The 20,500-nt window shown below is 33.4% G+C and overlaps 2 protein-coding genes across 3 annotated transcripts; one reads left to right on the forward strand and one right to left on the reverse strand.

The window, feature by feature from the left end:
• Window positions 1–623: 623 nt before the first annotated feature.
• On the forward strand, window positions 624–2,614 carry LOC105113836 (60S ribosomal protein L36-2-like). 2 transcript variants are annotated; one of them, XM_011010171.1, is made up of 4 exons: window positions 624–728; window positions 1,583–1,687; window positions 2,034–2,269; window positions 2,300–2,315. In XM_011010171.1, coding segments are annotated over exons 2-4 (339 nt in total). In that variant the 5' UTR covers window positions 624–728; window positions 1,583–1,585; the 3' UTR covers window positions 2,301–2,315. The 2 variants fall into 2 exon arrangements, with proteins under 2 accessions (XP_011008473.1, XP_011008474.1); XM_011010172.1 differs by lacking the exon at window positions 2,300–2,315 and adding an exon at window positions 2,384–2,614 and having other exon boundaries at window positions 625–728; window positions 2,034–2,233.
• Window positions 2,615–3,369: 755 nt separating this feature from the next.
• Window positions 3,370–9,600, reverse strand: LOC105113837 (protein SCAR3-like). Its single transcript, XM_011010173.1, is given in 9 exon segments — window positions 3,370–3,816; window positions 3,918–4,031; window positions 4,767–4,871; window positions 4,980–7,398; window positions 7,480–7,547; window positions 7,909–8,041; window positions 8,150–8,273; window positions 8,730–8,893; window positions 9,192–9,600. Coding segments are annotated over 9 exon segments (3,336 nt in total). The 5' UTR covers window positions 9,350–9,600; the 3' UTR covers window positions 3,370–3,765.
• Window positions 9,601–20,500: the final 10,900 nt, after the last annotated feature.

The following is a 20,500-nucleotide window of genomic DNA, read 5'->3' on the forward strand; positions in this document are numbered from 1 at the left end:
CCGATATTCAAGTTTTAATGAATTGAATTATTATTTTATGATAAAAAAATATTAAAATTAATTTTTAATTAAGTCAATATTAAAAAATAAAATTCAATAAAAAGTCTTAAAATAAATAATAAAATTGAAACCAACAAAAAAAACCACAAGATATAAAAAAATAAGTGCCAAAAAATATCATTCCCAACTCGTTAATTAATATTTAGTCAATCTGATAAATCTATAATTAAAGTTATAAACTTTATTTAACTGATTTAATTTTTAATTTTATTATATAAAAAAAATATTAAAAAAAAATTACCATATAAAATTGAATAAAATATGCATGGATCTTAAAAAATTAAAAAGATAAAAAAAAATTACAAGATGGCTTAGAAATAAAAGCCCGGCCACACTGGGATGGGCTTGGTCCAAAGGCCAAGCCCGAGGGAGGAAAGAAAATGAAACTTCTTCAAAATTGTAGGAGTAAGTTTAAATGGGCTTTTCTAATAGTTTGCGTACCATAGAACTATTTCTATGCCCATCTACGCAAAGAGCTATATAACTGGGTTAGGCCCATTTACAAATGAAACCCTAAACCACCTTTTGATTTCTCTTCAAATAAACACACACAAAAATGGGCCTGCCCTTTATATAATCCAACGCCAACCCTAAAACCCTACTACTTTCTCCATCCGCTCCGCCTCCTATTTGCACAGCTGTAGCAGCATCCATTATCTGAACCTGAGGTACCACAAAGCTCTCTTTCTTGATCTATAACCTCTCTTCTTCTTTTTTCTCTTTTTCTTCTTTCTATGCGTGATGTGCATAAATATGTTAATTTTTAGATGTATTTTCTAAGATTCTTTCGTGTTCATATAAAGAGGATGTGAAACTTGTGTCTTTTTGTTACCTATAAGTTTGCTGTTGTTTTCTGAATCAGAGCTTTTGTCTTTAGTTTTGAAACCCATTTGATTCTTTTTTTTGAAAGCGTATGAGTTCGATTTGCATAACTGGATCACTTGTAAATTTATAATTACTGTATTAGTACCATATAAACTTGACACAGAAAAGGACTCCAGTTTTCCGTTTTTGATTTAATTCAGAGGATAAATTTCAATTGTGGGCGCAAGCAGAATGATTACCACCAACTTTATGTCCTCTTTTGCTTCTTTTTTATGTGTGCGCTGTTTTTATGGCGTTTAGTTAGCAGTTTTTCTTGCAATTAAGGTCACTGACAATCTTCTGGGACCTTAGGGAAATGACAGGACTTAATATTGTGATTAGATAACTTTTCTATTTGTTGATATATTCTTTTATGCTGATATTTGGTTTGCTATTTTGTATATCAACTGAATATTCAAAGAAGTCCTTGTCTTTTTTTAGTTCTTAAAAGGCATTGTGTTCTGTTGCCATCCGTAGTATAAATTGTTATTGGCGAGGTTTTTTGTTTGATAGCTGTGTTGATTGCATCAGAAACTGATCAGAAATATTACTGGGTTTTGATTTTGTATGATTTATTTGATTTCCTGTTATTGTCTTAATGGTTTGATTTTTTATATTATTTAAGGTTGTTGATATTAAGTTAATATTTTCTGTTTAGGCAATGGCTCCCAAACAGCCAAATACTGGCCTCTTTGTGGGATTGAACAAGGGGCACATTGTGACGAAGAAGGAGCTAGCTCCACGCCCTTCTGATCGCAAAGGGGTGAGTCATTTTACCAAGCAAGCTTCACTGAGACCTTTTTTTCATTTTTATGTTCAGATCATGCTGTTTCCAATTAAATCTTATATTATTTAATTAATCTAATTTTTTCTTGTGTTTGATTCTTGTACAAGTGTGAAACTACATTTCTGCTGGATGCAGTTTGAATGCATTAGTACCTTAATTTTATTTTAATTTTGCTTGTAATTGTGTTTCTGTTCTTCCTTGTATTTGTTTCTTGGTTGTAAGATGTTCCATTGGGGCATCATATTAGACTAGATTTTTGTAAAGCTTTTCCATTTCAAGTAGCTGGTTGTGATGCTGTTTCTTCTTGCTTGTTTGAGTGCAGAAAGCCAGTAAGAGGGTACTCTTCGTCAGGAGTTTGATCAGGGAAGTTGCTGGTTTTGCACCATATGAGAAGAGGATCACTGAGCTTCTTAAGGTTGGCAAGGATAAGCGTGCATTGAAGGTAGCTAAAAGAAAGTTGGGCACACACAAGAGAGCTAAGAAGAAGCGTGAGGAGATGTCTAATGTTCTCCGCAAGATGAGGTACATCGGTGATCTTTTCTTTTTTTTGGTTACTTGTTTTAGTTTAGTGGTTTTGATAGATAGGTCAATTCACTTGAATATTTGAAATCCAAGCTTTTCTGCTGTCTGGAAAGATTTCTTGTTTCATCATGGTGTGTTTTTTTCCAACAGGGCTGCTGGAGGTGCTGAGAAGAAGAAGTGAGGCATGTGAATGCCTCCCAATTTACTGGCTCCGCATGCTATCTTAGATTCCAAATAGTGGGGAGAATTTTGTTTTAGACTGGATGTTTATCTCAGATCGCTTATTTTATTTTAATCTGCTATAAACCGTTCTGTTTTATATGAGAATTAAATTTTATGTGCCCCTTTTCTGATCTGAAATTCAAATGTGTCTTGGCATGATTGGGGTTATTTGGATGTGTTGATTATGCCCATCTTGCCTGATAGATAACAGGGAAGCATGCATGTATATCATCCACAAAGGTTTTTTCTGCTTTTTTCTTTGTCGCATCTCCTTGCCAAGGCATAGCGAATGTGAAACACCATCATTACTGTTGGCTTGAATTTGCAAATGATGTTTCGGTGGGTCGTCATTACTTTGGATATGTCCCTCTCAGACACATTCCCGCACCACCCTAAGAATTTAGATGTTCTTTGGATTGTTGAATAAGGAAGATGGGTTAATTTGCAAATTAAATGTTTAAGAATTTATTGTTTTTAGAAGTGGTTTTTTTTAAATAAATTAAAATAATATTTTTTAAATTTATTTTAACATTGAACTACTGAGAAAATATTAATATAAAGTGAAGAAAAATATTTTTTTAAATACAAAAAAACACATGTTTGGAAATTTTTTAGTTAAAATTTATTTCTTTAAAAATAATTTTTTTAATGATTTTAAATTATTTTAATATAATAACATTGAAAACAATTTTAAAAGATAAATAAATTATATTATTTTAATATATTTTTAAATAAAAATATTTTAATAAAGACTTGAAAATCAAAGTGTCATCAATAAAAAGGGTCTATTCTATTGTATTGTGATGTTTGCCTTCTATACTGTCCAGGATGAATCAATGGAGAACAGCAGAAAAGACGGGGACAAGCTTCAATATGGACATAAACAGCATGCGCACCAAATGATAAAACATAGGGAAACTAACTTTTTGGTGCTCTTATTCTGGCATCATGCATGAATAATAATTACCTTATGGACGAAGAAAATTACATCACATGAGACCTTAGCCTATTCCATTGCTAAAAGAATAAATCGTAACTCCAAAATCAAAGCAAATATTCGCAATAAGATACTACAAGAGAAACGCTACAAATTAATTACACAATGAAATTGGGATTATTCACATATACATTCTATGACATGGCCCCAACTTAACCAGCTCAGAAATACAAGAGAATTGTTGCACAGCTCACAAGATGATCAAGAAGAGTCCAATTATCATAAACATTCCAAAATGGTCAATCCATTAAATTTAGCTGCTTGGAAACAAGAGGATTTGGTTTTGATGAAGTTGCACCACCTTCTAAATCAATCAAGTGTCACTCCATGTATCATCATCTTCCCCATCATCACTCGCAACAGCCTGACATGTTTTCCCGGTGTTAATTTGTCTATGTTAACCATAGCAAGGGAAGCAAGTTTAAACCAGGAGCATGGAAGGAGAGTGTGAGAAAAAGTGAATACCTGGCGGATTGCATTTGCTTTCTCCAAAATAGCACTGACTTTGTTATTCCCAGTGGGAGCGGGACCTGAGGATAAAGATGGCTTTGCTTTTGTGGTGCTTCTCAGAGTGAATGACTGCAATAGCACATCAAAGAATTAAGGGCAAAACTAAAGTGTGGAACACAAAAGATTTTCTCATCACACGGCAACTAGTAAGTCTATAATTAGGTGGAATTCAGTACAGCCTTCACCTTTCTTTCCATCACAACTCTCAATCTCTTGCTCATCTTAAAACTTCTCTCCTTTTCTGGTTAACAGTGATGATATTAAAAGATATTATCAAACTTGGGACTAAGCATTTAAGGAGAGCATGAAATTTGAAGATGAAGGTGGGTAGAAAGTTTCCATTGAAACGGATGGATTTCAAATGATCATGAAGAATTGTTACAACACATGATCATGAGCTAGAATACTCTGCTTCTTGTTTGATCACAGTTTTGCATTTGCAGACCTTATTTGCAATTTTTTGAGGATGGTATCGGGACTTATCGAAGAAATTATGGACCAGCAGTTGGTAATAGGTGTGAAGTAGATATAGTGTTATCATGTCCTAGTTCATAGGTGCCGAGTTTCATCTCCCAATACACACATGCACCAAGACTTCTCAAGTTGAGACTCAATACTCGAAAAATGAATGCAGCCATCCATGCTGTTTTATAAAATAGCTTGAATTATCAATAACTAGTCTCTTTTCTAGTTCTTTTGCCTTCTGATTTCCAATTAGTCTCACTTGCGAACTAATCACTTCATAATACTTCAATTATGGAGAGCAGCCAGACTACAGGGAAGAAAAAAAATGCTCTCACTCACTTTGGTTCTGATTTGATGCAACAAATCATCCTTTTCATCTATATCCTTGCCATTTGCATATTGATTAGCTTCTTTGTGACAATTCAACTTCTGCTGATCCTGTTCCTGCAGACTCAGAATCCAAGACAAAGATTTAGTCAATGATCCTCGTTGTGTTAAATGAAATAGATTGAAGCCAATAAATAATATACCATTTGTATGAATGCATTGTACCTTGCTTTCTGGTTTAAATGCAATGATATCCTCATTCATTTTGTGATCATCAGCTGGGGATGGCTTAGGTTGCTGGGGTACAGTAGATTCCAAAAGTTTTATATCAAAACCATGTTCATTACCTTCGGATAGAGCATGTAGTTTGCCTTCTGATATATCAGAGTGGGGCTTGGAAACTCGCCATTGAACTGGGGGAAGAGGTGGTGGCAATGGGGTGGAATCTTTAAGATACTCCAACTCTTGTTGATTCCTTTCATGCAAATTATCCTTTTTTTCTCCATACACTACAGGGTTCATGGCATCAAAACATGGAAGATCCAATGAAGAAGCAGAGAGAGATGGATCTGCACCATTCTCAGTATATGTACTTTGATTATTGCCAGCTTCTCCAGGCTGCAGAGAGCTTGAAAAAGATTCAACTGGAGATATTCTGCGCAAAGCATCATATAGCTCATGGTCCTTGCTTTCAGGAGAATCATCAGAATCCCACTGCTCAGAATCTGATTCAGAGTGATGGCTAAGATGATCATCAGACATATAAGGAGAAGATCTACAGAATGTATCATCATCAGAGTCAGAACCCATATTGCATAGTGGAACGGCAGTCTCCGGAATCAATTGAAATGATGGAAACATGTCTCTAATGCTTTCATTACCATGGTTCCCATCAGGAAACTTCAGTTTCAGTTTAGAATCCTCAAAGCCATCAATAGGGTGGAAAGATATTTTCATATGTTCCAATGGTGGTGAAGACGTGATTGAATCGATAGAATATTTATGTCCCAGCTGCTTGTTGTATGCCTTCTCTGGAGTTTCTTGATATGTAACTTCATTGTGCCAGCTCTGCTGCTCTAATGCACCACTTCTCAGCAACCTAGCTGGTTCATGTTCACCATCATGGACCTGTGACACCTTTCTACTAAAACCATTGACAAGTAACCTATGACCAAATCCAAGCCTTCGATTTGAGTTTTCATCATTTTCCTGACTCGATTCAATAGGTGGAACTTTGGAGCATGAATCATGCTGCAACTCATTTCCAGGTGTTACTGCACTGGTAATATTTCGTCCATCCTCATAGCCATGACTAATTCTATTGCCTTGATGAAAATCACCAGGTTTTTCAACTTTGGAATCTTGATCATCATGCCATGATGTGGAGCCTTTGGAAGTTGGAGCCCTTGCAATGCTTCCTGCATCCTTGATCAATCTGCCAGGTTTTCCTCCATCATTGATTGGCATGGAAGTGTGATTTGTAGGCAGCCCTGTCTCATCTTTACTTCTGGTCATATAATCTGGACTTTTAGCATTTGATACAGCAAAATCAGGAGGCTTTGAAGGCTCTAGTCCTAACAGGCCACCATTTGTCCAGAATGTAGTAGACTGAACACTAGAAAAATCATTTTGAGATTCTCGAGAATTGTTGGAGCTACTTATGATTTTATCACTCAATGGCCCTTGTGCATTTGAAATTGAAGTTGCAGAGACAGAAGATGAAGGAGGATCACTAAAAGATTCTACTTTTGAATTATCTAGGACATTAGCACTTGTAGAACATTCAATGCCCAGTGAACTGTCCAGCTTAGAAGAATTTCCAGATACATGAGATTCCTGTTCATAGGCAAAACTCTTCAAGGAAACTGAGCTGGGTAACTCACAGGGAGATTTTTCATTTGAGGAAATTACAGATAAGGTATGAGATTCATCTTCAGATGGATGATGGTCTGAAATATGTGATGTTACCTCGAGTATTGTCTCCTCAACTTCATTGGTAACACTTGAGGAAAATTGCTCCACTTCACATTTTGTTTGGCAATCGATGTCATTTTCAGATTCTGACTCTATGGTGTTCAGTGCATCCATGAAATCATCTGGCTCGCTTTCAACCTCATCAAGCTGGCTCCTGCTAGAGCTTGATTTTGGTGTATTTGCACCATCAAGTACAATATTCAGAGGATTAGGATTTTTAAGATTGACAGTTGATCTGTCATGTGTATCTAGGTCAGGCTCTGCTGCGAGCACCTCTGAAATTTCATCTTCGTCGTAATGTTGACCACTAGGCTCCACTATTTCTTCCTTTTCATCCCAAGTAACACAAGATGAAATAGGGGCAGCAATCTGCTCTGGTGATGAAGTATGATGAAAATTGTTATCTGCAATCCCAGGTTGTCGATCAGGAAAAACTGAATCAGGGACATCATTCTGCTGCATGAACCTTGAAGAGAATTCCTTAGGTTCCTCTTCTTCAGCTTGCACAGAGGAATTTAGATGGAACACACATTCTATATACCCTGACCCGGTTCTTGAATCAAAAGAATTTGAATCATCACCCGCATCAGATTTTAATGTCGTGTCAATTGTAGAAGCTGTATGAGAAGGAGAGGTCTGCCCATTACCATTTGGAGCGGTAAACTGCATTCTACAGAGCAAATACCATGTACACATTAATTTCATCCAATTAAACATGACAGCACTAGCTTCCTTCATAAAGATACAATACCTGCCACTATGATTTGACATTGATGCATAATGGGCCATGTCTCCATTCCTTTGTGACGAATGTTTTTTCTGTTTATTTTGACATTTATAATCAGTGAAATTTAAAAGACAGAAAAAAGAAGAAAAAGAAGCAAAACTCAGAGCAACTATTTTATTAAGCACATGCTGAGCGAGGATAATGAAATGAATTAATCTCAGTGAAAACTTGAGAAGTCAATATAACGAGCAAGAACACTAGTCATCCACCAAAAACAAGTTCTGAGGAACATGCAACAATAAGTTGCTGAAAAAAATAGATTCTCCGTTAATTTTGATTATGAAGAAAATTAGTTCATTAAATAAATTCCAGACTAATATCACAAGATGAGACCTAAACAATAGAAAGGCACTTTTCACAATGGCTGAAATTTGTTATGGAAAAAAATATCACCTTGCTTTTCTGAGCTCTCTTATCTTTTGGGAGTTTCTCAGCATCCAGTCCCGTGACATTACCAGATACTCTCCTAAAATAGGTCGGATCTGAATATCTCTTTAAACAGGACCCTGGCCCACCAGTATCAAATCTGAATGGCAAACCAAAACGAGTTAGTACCTAGGATCAAATTGAACTTCATTATTCAAAAGCACCAATCAATTAACTCAGGAGGCTAAGGAGACAGGGATGACCATACTTGTCAAGCAAATGCAAACGTGGAGGATCACGACATTCTTCATAGGAGTCCATAATGAATCGTGGCAGGGCATTTTAGATGAAATGTTTTTGTTCATTTTGAATACAAGGATGCCATTCAGAACCTGCAAGATAGCTGCTTTCCATCAGCATTTGAATAACTAGATATTCATGAAAAAAATAACAGCAATAGAGACTTGATTGAGGCATATGGGGCAGAGTAAGCTTCTACTAACAACTTGAGACACGACAAGTGAACAGAGGGTAATGGAAGTTGCCAAACCTCTACAAGTTCTTTATATGCTCAAATATCTCAAAACTAGTAATAATAGATACAGACATGAATTGAATACTAAGCATATAGGTACCATGGAAGTGCACTAGAAAATTGATGATCCAAAGCGTCGAGGTTGTAAAAGCTATGCTGAAGTAAGCATGAATAGCATAAAAGATATGATAACCAAACAGGCTTAAGCCAAGAGAGCCAGAGCATACAAGGTGGATTTAAATCAAATCAGAAATTCTCAGGAGAGGCTAAATAAAAAGAGAGGATGGCTTTTATATCAGGTAACGAGCCATACCAGGCGTGTAAGCAAAATGTATGTGGCTTGTTTGGGCAAGCACCACCTTTTCAAGAGGAGGTAGCGCAGCTTCAATGTTTTGCACGCGAACCATTAATTTATGACTTCTAGAAGCTGTAATCATCACTCGCTCTTGTAAGCCATGGAAAACCTCTGCTGCAAATCTACAAAGCAGCTCATATATGCTATTTAGTCAGATTAGCCACTTGAGATTTTGTAGTCAAAATCAAGTAAAGGCGCATGTTCCGTATTGTTAAAAAACAAAATATCTCCAGTAATTAAGAAATTTGAAAAATCTTTAAAAATAGAAAACCTCCCAAGGAGAGGCGAATCATACACACAGTTAAGAAATCGCTCTAATTTCTCCTATTTGAATTGAATTAATAATACAGTCACCTCTTTAATTAAACATGAAAGAAATAGAAACTGAAGAGAAGAAATAAGAGAAGAAGAAGAACAGACTCGGCAAGATCGCCTAATTGACGCAAGATCCCAACCAAGCCAGCAACAGCAACACCATCGAGCACAGCTTTTGAATCTCCTTCACTGCTTGCTTCCCTATAAAGCTCACCCTGTCCTAACCCGTACTCATTTCTCACTTCAAACCGAACCAGAGGCATTCTTTTTGGTTTTCTGGTTCTTCTCTCTTTATCTCTCTTAAAGAAGAGATTCTTCTCTCTATCTAGGACTGAACCAGCAGCAGCATTAGCATCACTAATGCATTCAAAATTCAATGACCGAATGAATGAAATAATAACTGAAGAAATACGAGAGTAGGTGAAGGAGATTGGAGCAGCTTAACTGCCAGAAATGAACAGACGACACCCCCTGCCCTTTTTCTCTCTTTTTTTTTTCCTTTTTGTATTTCTTTAATTTTATTTTTACTATTTTGTTTTTAAAACATTGAAAATAAAAAATAAAATAAAAGGGAGTTAAGCCAATACATTTATTTACATTGCCAACTCTGGAAGCCATTCTTTCTCTTTCCTTTTCTTACCCAAAACCAAAACAAAAACACAAAACGGAATTTTTATTTTTATTATTTTTATTATTATTATTATTATTCGTACAGTGAGACTGTGAACGCAAAAGACTTAATTAGCCTTGCTGTTGTCTTTATTCACATGGATGTACTTGGCAACTGTGAGTGAGAGAGCGGAATATTTTTATGATTCCGAGGGGCCAAGAAAACAGGGAGTGGGGACGCTAGACAGCGTGATTTCCATGAATTCTTTGGTTTTTTCTTTTTGTTTTTGGTTAAATTGTCTCTATAATGGGTTAAAACTGTAATTTACATCGCTAGAATTTGTGTATATATTACATAATTTTCAGTTTTTCCATCATTTTCAGATTCCATTTAAAACAAATTCTGAGAAAGAGAAATTTAGCAACGTGGAGTGCAGAAAGGGGCAAATGGAATTTATGAAGAGAAAGCGATCTTTCTTAATATGTGCTTTCATTTGGTAATCAATACACCACAAGAAGGGGAAAGGTAACCATTACCAATCCTCAACCCTATAATTAAAATTACTGGTATTTGTTATTGTAATGTATTTTGTTTCTTAAATTATTTTTTATTTGAGAATTTATTAAAATATTTTTTTTATTTTTTTATTATTTAAAAGTAAATATACTTTTAAAAAATATCCAAAAAACAAAATTTACTAGACTCATAACTCTTAATTTTAATTGCTTTTAAATTATTTTATTAATTTTATAGTTATAGGTGAAAAGAGAGTAACTTTTGGCATTTTGTAAACTATGCGTATCTATTTCGAGGTATAATTATAGTTATTTTTTAAAATATTTTTTATTTGAATATATTTTAAAATAATATTTTTTTTTATTTTAAAAAAATTATTTTTCATATCAAAAATTAAAATATTTTTAAAATAAAAAATAAACCATAATTATATTTGATAATAAGTAGGATCATGGAAGAAAGATTTAACTTGTTAGACGTTTCCTTGAATGACCCTAAACTAAACATTTCAACAGGATCATGGAAGAAGATTTAACTTGTTAGACCTTTCCTTGAATGACCCTACATATACACGGATTTTTTCAACAAATATCGGATAAGATTGAGCATTTTCGCTATTGGTTTGATTTTGAAGACTTTGCGTTGAACTTTCTAGAAGCTTCTATTATGGACCCATTTTGTATGATTTTCTTATTCAACTATTTAATTTATATTTCCTTGTTCAATTTTGACTTTGTAAATTAAACTAAACAAGAATTTCCTAATAAGGAGCTGAATCTTAACATTGGTTTTAATTCTTTTCCATTATGGATAAGTGGCTTTTAATGCTATAAAATGGCACGTTCATTGTATTATCTTGCCCGCTCCTTGCCAAACAAATTCGATAAAAATTCACTACATGCTGTTTTCTCATACTTCACGCTTTGTATTTATCTTTTCTTTCAAATTTTATATTTTATTTTTTCAGATATATGAATTATCATTAGTTTTTAGCTTTATTTATCTTTTTATAAATAATTTTAATTATTGTTGTTCTTTATAAGTTTTTATCATCATCTTGTTTATTATTTTTCAATATAGTTATATATTCCATAATTACTTCAATTATTCGATGGAGCGGGGGAACCTTCCATTTTGTAGTTCAAAGCCTATTATCCTATAATCATGTCGAATGCATAAAGTCTACTAGCAATTTATATGGAATATAATGATGAAATACAGAGTGATGGAAGATAATACAAGGCATAAGAGCTTGTTATACTCGGAGAAGGAAAGGGGAGAATAAGAGGCGTGTACAGAAAGGAAAAAGATATGAGAATATGTGAAGATCATATGGCAATATCTTCAATACTTTTCTATATTTTTCTTTAGTTGCTACTTTCCTTTATTTATTTATTTATTTATTTATTTTACCATTTCCGTGTGAGATATTTTAAATTCCCATTACTTTATTCTTTCTAAGGGCTTATTTATTATTGCTTTGTTGAGTTCCGCACTGTATTGTTAGATTTATTGATTTTAAATGATCATTATTAAGTGCAAATTAGTAAAATAATTGTTAAATAAGAACGAAACACGAGTAAAAAGGGAATTTTTTAAAAAACAATTACAGAAAACCATTTTTCTCCTTCCTCTTCTTTCTCCTGTGAAGCCCAGAACAACAAAACTTGACCTTTAAAGTTGTCCCATTTCTCTTGCTTTGACTGCAAATATTCCACATCAACAATACTTTATTTGCAAATAACACGCACCGTACCATATTAGCAAAGATCTGAATAATGAACATTATTTGCAAGGATTCACGACCAATAAAAGCAATACGCTGAGCGATTTCTGTCGGTCTGCAGAATTGACTCATGATATGCTAAGGTTTGGTGAAGATTAGAATCTTAGTTAGCTTCCACTCCACCCAAAAACAAATATGTAATGTAAGCATGCAATTATCGGAATTTATACTATTATTTGCACCTTTATTATTTAAAGAAACTCCATAGACTTGTATATTCTGCAAGTAATTAATTGTTTGCTCCGAGGATATCCAGCTAGGGTTTTGGTTTTTGTTTTTTTCCTTGTCTTGTACAGCTTTGGGGATGGAAATATAGCGAATCAGGCCAACTCAAAATCTGAAGTATAGATGGAAGCTTGGAGCATGATTGTAAGCGAGACACCTAGTTCTTACCTTGTCAGATACAAGTGATGCCTCTGCCTGGTTCCTACTCTCCTCATGCATGCATCGACGATTGAGATTAATTTTGCCGAATTGAATGAAAGTTATATGGTATATATTACGAAATATATATATTTAATTAGATTAAGAATAAAATTATTATGAAATAGTTTTAAAATATGAATTATAATATTTTTTTTTTATTTTTAATATCTTTTTAAATTGATTTTTCTAGATATGAGTTATTACATACATTTTAAATTATTTTTTTATATAATACATGTTTATATACAATATCAAGTATTTATAAATAATTTATTTTTTATTTAAAAAATCTTTAGTCCGCCACCACCGCATCCATGATTGAGAGTTTTTTGCTTGATTGATTTGGCAGTGTGTCAATCTGGTTGAGAATTAAATGTTTTTCTAATGAATCAATACCATCAATTGTATAACCAAGTGCGGAGAAAAGAAGACTGGCAGGGCCTGACCCCTTAAAAAAAAAAAAACCATCAATATTATATACAATATTAAATTTTAAAGTGAAAATTAGTAAAAAATAAAATTTGCCTCCCAAAAAATATTAAACAATGGCTTAGTGGAGGGGGGAATTTTAGAGAGATCCCCTTCTGACCCCCTCCTGACTGCAAGGAAAAGAAATCACTGAACTCACCAGATTACGCTTGTAAAACTATATTTGAATTTGCTACTCTAAAAAAAAAAAAAAAAAAAAAAAACCTAAAATAAATAAATAAATAAAACCTAACCCAAGTAGCTGCTCTCGTTTCCAAAGTTATGGACCCAACCACAAATCTGTAACTAATAAAATCTAGGTTAGTTAAATAATACATAGCAGACCAAGCACATAATTGGACCAGAAAACATGCATGCTGCCATGATAGCTAGTGTCTTTAGACATCTATTTTCCTTTATTAATTTAGCCTGTCTAGGCACTTCCACAGTAAAATATTACGTGTGGCAAGCCAGCCACATGACGAGATCCAGCTACAGGGTATCGTGCTACCACCGAGCTTCAATTCACACAGAACTTCAATTCTTCAAATGTAAAAAAAAGTTAGCAACAATTGAATCAGAGGAGACTATTTTATTAGTTGATGCTTGCAATTTGTTTGATTAGATTAGAGTCTTTACCTCAAAGGGTATCCCATCCAGAGTTCTAGATCTGTTTTTCATTTTTTAAACACCTTTGCTTAGTTCAAGGATAGTGGATTAATTTAGTATATGGATTCACCATAAACTTATGTTTGATACAATATGATATTCAGTATGTACCGTTGCCTTTAAAATTTACCATAGGGAGATCTGGATACATGGAGTATTTGGAAGTGTGATAATAATTATTTTTTAAAATATTTTTTTATTAAAAAAATATTTTTATTTATTTTAAAAAAATATTTTTGACATAAACATATCAAAACAATTGAAAAACACATAAAAAAATTAATTTAAAATAAAAAATAATAAAAATTTATTTTTAAAAAAATATTTTTAAAATACAAAACAAGGTTCATAATATATAGTATCAGGGGATGCATAGAGTTTTACTTTTTAGGATATATAATGAAAAGAAGGACATCAGAGTTTTTTAAGCTCTAAAATAAGAAAGATAGCAGTGTTTTTAAGCTCTAAAAATTATAGGTAAAATGTTGAGAAAATATTGAATGCCAACAACATTTAGCTGTTATGAAAAATAACATACAAATTATTCTAATAATAGTTATACCAACCTAATTAATAAACTCTCAAACCTATGAAAGAAACATGAAAATAACTAGTGCTAGCCAACCAATCATATATATATAAAGAAAAATTTATATAATCCTGATCTTAGCTAGTGCTAATCAACCAATCACACACACACACTATATATATATATATATTACACTTTATATAAAGTGTAAAATGCATTGAGGAAACTTTACTAAATTACATCCTTTTATCTTTCAGAAACTTATGACTCGTTCAAACTTCTTGGATCCGAGAAGTTCAATCTTGAGCATAAATAATTGTTAAAACCCACTTGATCATAAAGTCAAAATTAATATTTTAGTCGAACAATAAAAAGGTCCAAACCTAGACTGGAACATCACATGGACTCATTAATTTCTGTGTGCAATTATGGCTTCATCTTCTCTAATCAGGGATTTAATTTGATGAAAAGCACAGTTCATGTCTTCAATGGTCAACAATAATGCCTGCAGTGCTGGTTTTGTGTACTACAAGGCTTAAAATCCAATTTAAATGCAGGTTCATTATTGTGATGGACCTGGCACGAAACTTTAGGGCAAAAGCCTACCAGCAAACACTTAAAACAAAGAAGCAAGCTGTCCTGAGAAAAATAACTATACCATGTAAAGGATGGCAGTTCTTCCAACTGGCCCTAAATACCTAAGGCAGTGTCCCACAAAATCGTACCTTGACAACATCATCCCCAGCAAAGTGGGGTAAGCTCACCTCACATGTAATTAACAAAGATGCCACTATAAAGGACTGGAGAATTCACATTCTTAACAGCTAGAGGTCATGCAACTTTACCATCCACAATAAATATCCACATGATATAATGACATTTCGCGTTCGTGGGTGATTTCTATATAATTGTTGGTGATATACAGGGACCGGGCACCCAATTAATTATTTTTTGTTGTCGCAAAAAAAAAAACCTAATTATCTTCAAAGAAAACGACAATTTAGTCCCTAACATACATATGGCTCTATTGCTATGCGCCATCGTGTGTGCATAATTTTTTTCTCCAGTTAGAACACATCGATTTCTGAACTAATTAAAACTATACTTTAGGGCATACCAAAGTTTATTTTGTCTTGTTTATTAGAGGTAGTAACTAACATGTGTAAATTACCTTAAAATTTGAAGGAATTTTTCAGTTGTCACTATCAATGTATGGATGAAAGAATGATACCACCCAATATTCAATACCGAATAAAAACGATAAAGAAGATAGATGAGATGGAAAATAAAAATAAACAGAATTATTGTCTCCTTTTGTGTTTGTTCTTAGTTAAATTTTTTGGAGTGACATTTTATCTTACTTTTCTGCAAAATTTGGTATTTCGTTAATTTCTGTAATTATTTTGGTATTTCTTCTTCCTTCTAGCTTTTACAATTTGATATTTGCGTTCAGTTTTTGCAAATTTATTTTGTGTTTTGGAGTAATCATATAATTTTGAGAAGATATTTGTTTAGTTCTGTAATCTCTGTTCAGTTTCCACAATTTGAAATTTTATTTTTCGCTGTTTTTGCATTCTGGTTCTCTATGATTGTTGATTATGACTACTAAAAGAGATAATTCGCTTCAGTCTGTGAGTATGAGGTTGGATGGGAAGAACTATTCATATTAGAGCTATGTAATGAGAAATTTTCTTAAGGGTAAGAAGATGTTGGGGTATGTTAGTGGAACTTATATGATATCTAAGAATGTTGAGGAGGGGGATGCTTTTTTGATAGATACATGGGAAGACATGATAGATACATGGGAGGCAAATAATGCAAAGATCATTACTTGGATCAACAATTATGTTGACCATTCGATAGGTGCACAAGTGGCGAAGTATGAGACGACAAAAGAGGTTTAGGATCATCTACAAAGGTTATTCACACAATCAAATTTTGCAAAATAGTATCAACTAGAGAATGACATATGAGCTCTTCATCAAAAGAATATGAGTATTCAAGAGTTTTATTCTGCTATGACAGATCTTTGGGATCAATTGGCTCTTACAGAATTGGCAGAATTAAAGGCATGTGGTGCCTATATTGAGCATAGAGAGCAACAACGATTGGTGCAATTTTTAACAGCACTTCGTAGTGATTTCGAAGCACTTAGAGGTTCAATTCTGCATCGTTCTCCATTGTCTTTTGTTGACTCTGTTGTTAGTGAGTTATTGGCTGAAGAAATACATTTTCAGTCTTATTTTGAAAAGAAAATTCTTTCTATTTCAAATCTTTCTATACTAGCAGTACCTTCTAAGTCATTCTCTAATAATCAGAATAAGCCTTACACAAGGGTTGGCTTCGATGAGTGCAGTTTTTGTAAATAGAAGAGTCATTGGAAGGCTTAGTGTCCTAAGTTAAGATATCAAAATCAAGCTTGGAAGTCTAACATTCAATCACAATCTAATGCTCATAGACCACCTCAGGATTATAAATCACCATACCACAATACCACAGCAGTAACTTCCTCAAGCTCTATTACTGATCCTAATACTTTGGCTAAGCAATTTCAAAAGTTTCTCTCCTTGTAGCCACAAGCAATGTTCATTTCTTCTTCTATAGGTCAGTTGCCTTATAGTTCATCAGGTATGTCACACTCTGAATGGGTCTTAGATGTTGGTGCTTCTCATTATATGTCTCCAGATTCCTTATCTTTTACCTTTGTGTCCCTTTTGTCCTCTATTCCTATTATACTGTTGATGACACTTATATGCCCTTAGTAGGTGTTGGTTCTGTTGTCACACCTCACTTGTCTCTTTCTAATGTTTATCTTATTCCAAAACTCAAATTGAATTTTACGTCTGTTGGTCAAATATATAATTTTGGTGATTATTTAGTCATGTTTTCTGGTTTTTTTATTGTGTATAGGATCTATAGTTTCAGAAACTAATTAAGTCAGGTCGTAGGGAGAATGAACTATATATTTTAGATGAGTTAAAAGTGCCAGTTGTTGTCGCCGCCTCTGCTGCTACTACTATTGTTGATTTATCTTTCTTTCGTTTGAGTCTTTCATCTTCTAGTTTTTATTTATGACATTCTCGTCTAGGTCATATTTCGTCTTCTCGTTTGAGATTTTTGGCATCCACAAGAGCTTTAAAAAATTTGAAAACTTGTGACATTTATAATTGTAGTGGATGTAAACAAGCAAAATTTTCTACTTTACCTTTTAATTGAAGTATTTCTATTTCTTCTTCACCATTTGATTTAATTCATTATGATTTATGGAGACCTTCTCATATTACCACAAAAGAAGGGTCTTGATATTATGTCTCTTTTATTGATGATCATACTCGTTATTGTTGGGTTTATTTAATAAAACATCGTTTTGAATTCTTTGAGATATATGTAGCTTTTTGAGCTTATATCAAAACTTAATATTTTGCTGTAATCAAATGCTTTAGGTGTGATTTAATAAATTTTACCAATTGCTTGCCTTAGATGGAACCATCCACCAAACTTCATATACAGATACTCCTGAAGAAAATGGTGTTGTTGAAAGAAAATATAAACATATTATTAAAACTGCTCGTTCTCTCTTGTTGTCTGTTTTTGTTCCTAATGAGTTTTGGGGAGAAGCTGTTCTTACTGCTGTAAGTTTGATTAATACAATCACATCTTCTCATAGTTCGGTTCTATCTCCTTTTGAAAAGTTATATGGGTATGTCCCTGATTATTTCTTATTTAGAGTATTTGGTTGTACTTGTTTTGTTCTTCGTCCTCATATAGAACGCAGTAAGCTATCCTTTCAATTTGTTATTTGTGTCCTTTTAGGTTATGGTGAAGATAAAAAAAAAGTATCGTTGTTTTGATCCAATAACTCAGAAACTTTATGTGTCTCGTTATGTTGTCTTCTTTGAGTATATACCTTTCTTTTCTTTTCCATCTACTACTTATAACTTGAATAAATCTAATCTTATTCATATAGATCCCTTTTCTAAGGATTCTAGTAATGATACCTTTCTTTATGTTTGATCAATTTGTACTCATAACTCTGCAGGTACTGGTACTTTACTCTCTAGCACACCTAAAGCTCCATTCTCATCTACAACCCCTCAAGCTTCATCTGAGATTATGGATCCACCTCTACGTCAGTCTATTCGCATTCAAAAGTCCACAAAACTATCAGATTTTGCTTATTCTTCATCATTTACTTCTTTTTTAGCTTCTATTCGTTGTTTCTTTTAGCCATCTTCCTATAAAGAGGCAATTCTTGATCTATTTTGGCAGCAAGCTATGGATGAGGAAATTTCTGCTTTGCATAAGATAGATACTTGGGATCTGGTTCCTCTACCTCCTAGTAAGAGTGTTATTGGTTATTGTTGGGTGTATAAGATCAAGACTAATTCTGATGGATCTATTGAATGATACAAAACTAGGCTGGTTGCAAAAGGATGCTCTTAATAGTATGGATTATGAGGAGACATTTACCCCGGTTGCAAACATAACTACTATTCATACTTTTATTGTCGTAGGTTCGATTCGTCAATGGTATATTTCTCAGCTTGCTATTAAAAATGTCTTCTTGAATGTCTTCTTTTTCAGTTGAAATATGTTGCAGATATTCTTGAGCGAGCTAGACTTACTAATAACAAGACTGTAGATACTCCTATTAAGGTTAATGTAAGGTACTCTTCTTCTAATTGTTTACCTTTAATAGATCCTACTTTATAGTGTACTATTGTTAGGAGTTTGGTATATCTCATCATTACTCGTCGAGTTATTGCATATGCTGTTCATATTGTTAGTTAGTTTGTTGCTTCTCCTACTATTGTTCATTGGGTAACTGTTCTTCGTATTTTACGATATCTTCGGGGTATAGTTTTTCAAAGTCTTTTACTTTCATCCACTTCTTCCTTGGAGCTGCGTGCATACTCTGATGCTGATCATGATAGTGATCCCATAGATCGCAAGTCTGTTACTGGGTTCTGTATCTTTTTAGGTGATTTTCTTTTATTTCTTGGAAGAACAAGAAATAATTTATTGTTTCTCAATCATCCACCGAAGCAGAATATCGTGCCATGACATTTACTACCAAGAAGATTGTTTGGTTATATTAGTTACTTGATGACATGGAAGTTTCATTTTCTCATCCTACTCCTATGTATTGTGACAACCAGAGTTCTATTTAGATTGCTCACAACTTGGTTTTTCATGAGCGAACTAAGCACATTAAGATCGATTGTCATCTTACTCGTCATCATCTCAAGCATGACACCATTGCTTTGCCTTTTATTCCTTCTTCCTTGCAGATTGCAGATTTCTTTATCAAGGCGCATTCCATCTCTCATTTTTGTTTTCTAGTTGATAAACTCTTGATGCTTGTAGTTGCCGCATCATGAGTTTAAGGGGAGTTGTTAAATAATATTTATGTAGTCTTATTTATTAAAGATAGAATAATATTTTCAGTTTGACCTATATATATTTTATTTGTATTTAGGTTAAGATTATACACTCATAATAAACAGATTATTGAGAATTATAGCTTTCTTTTTGTGTTTGTTCTTAGTTAATTTAACAAGGATGACCTAACTCATAGGCTCTAAATCCTTCCTTTTTGTCCTATAAAATAACTTAAAAATCTTAACCCAAGTAGCCTAGAGGGAGAGGTAGATAAACATTACTATAAGCACCATCTCTAGTCTATAACTATAGTAGTATTTTGCAAATTTTCTGAAGTTTTTGTGCATGTCAAAAATTTCAAATAAAAAAATGAAACATTATCTAGATAAAAATACTATAAATAAAAATTAAATAAATAATTTAAATAAATAAATCAACACTAATAGTCACGAGCAACTTACTCCAAAGTTGTGCACCAGCAGCGCTGCCACCGTGCAAAGGCGGAGCCAGTAGATTGCTTCAAAGTTGCTGGTGTTGAACTTTTCTTGAATGGGTATAATGAAGGAGAGGACCCCGTGAAGTTGGTTGATTGCAGGAGTAAGTGCAAAAAATATTGTGCATGGGATTTTTCTACCAAAGGGAGTCTTCCAAGTGTTTGCTGGCTCCTTGCTTGGTACCTCTCTCCAATCCTCCCCATGCTGCCTCTAACAAGAAGTCCAAGTAGATTTCTTAATTTCACTCGAAAATATTAAGTTAGTCGAATTATTGTGATGGAATTAAGATAAAGGATCGAAAAAGATGTACCGAACAATATAAATGTGGACATGGCGAATAATATATGATAGATTTGCACGTTATCCTTCATATTTTATATTTTCTCTATAACTTGAGTAAATATCAGAATTATTAGTTAGTGCTTGTTAATTTCATAGCTTATATCGTATTTGCTAATTATACAATAGTAATTGTCATCGGGTGATAAATATTAATAACTTATTAGATAAGAATTATGGCTCCCTCATTAGGTA

The sequence above is a fragment of the Populus euphratica genome, unplaced genomic scaffold, assembly GCF_000495115.2.
Source record: "Populus euphratica unplaced genomic scaffold, PopEup_1.0 scaffold463.1, whole genome shotgun sequence".
Lineage (NCBI taxonomy): Eukaryota > Viridiplantae > Streptophyta > Magnoliopsida > Malpighiales > Salicaceae > Populus > Populus euphratica.

What these genes read in the sequence shown, in the direction of transcription:
- LOC105113836 (XM_011010171.1), top strand. Translation starts at nt 1,586, where the DNA reads ATGGCTCCCAAACAGCCAAATACTGGCCTCTTTGTGGGATTGAACAAG. An exon ending in GCCCTTCTGATCGCAAAGGG is followed by an intron (nt 1,688 to 2,033) that starts GTGAGTCATTTT and finishes GTTTGAGTGCAG; the next exon opens with AAAGCCAGTAAGAGGGTACT.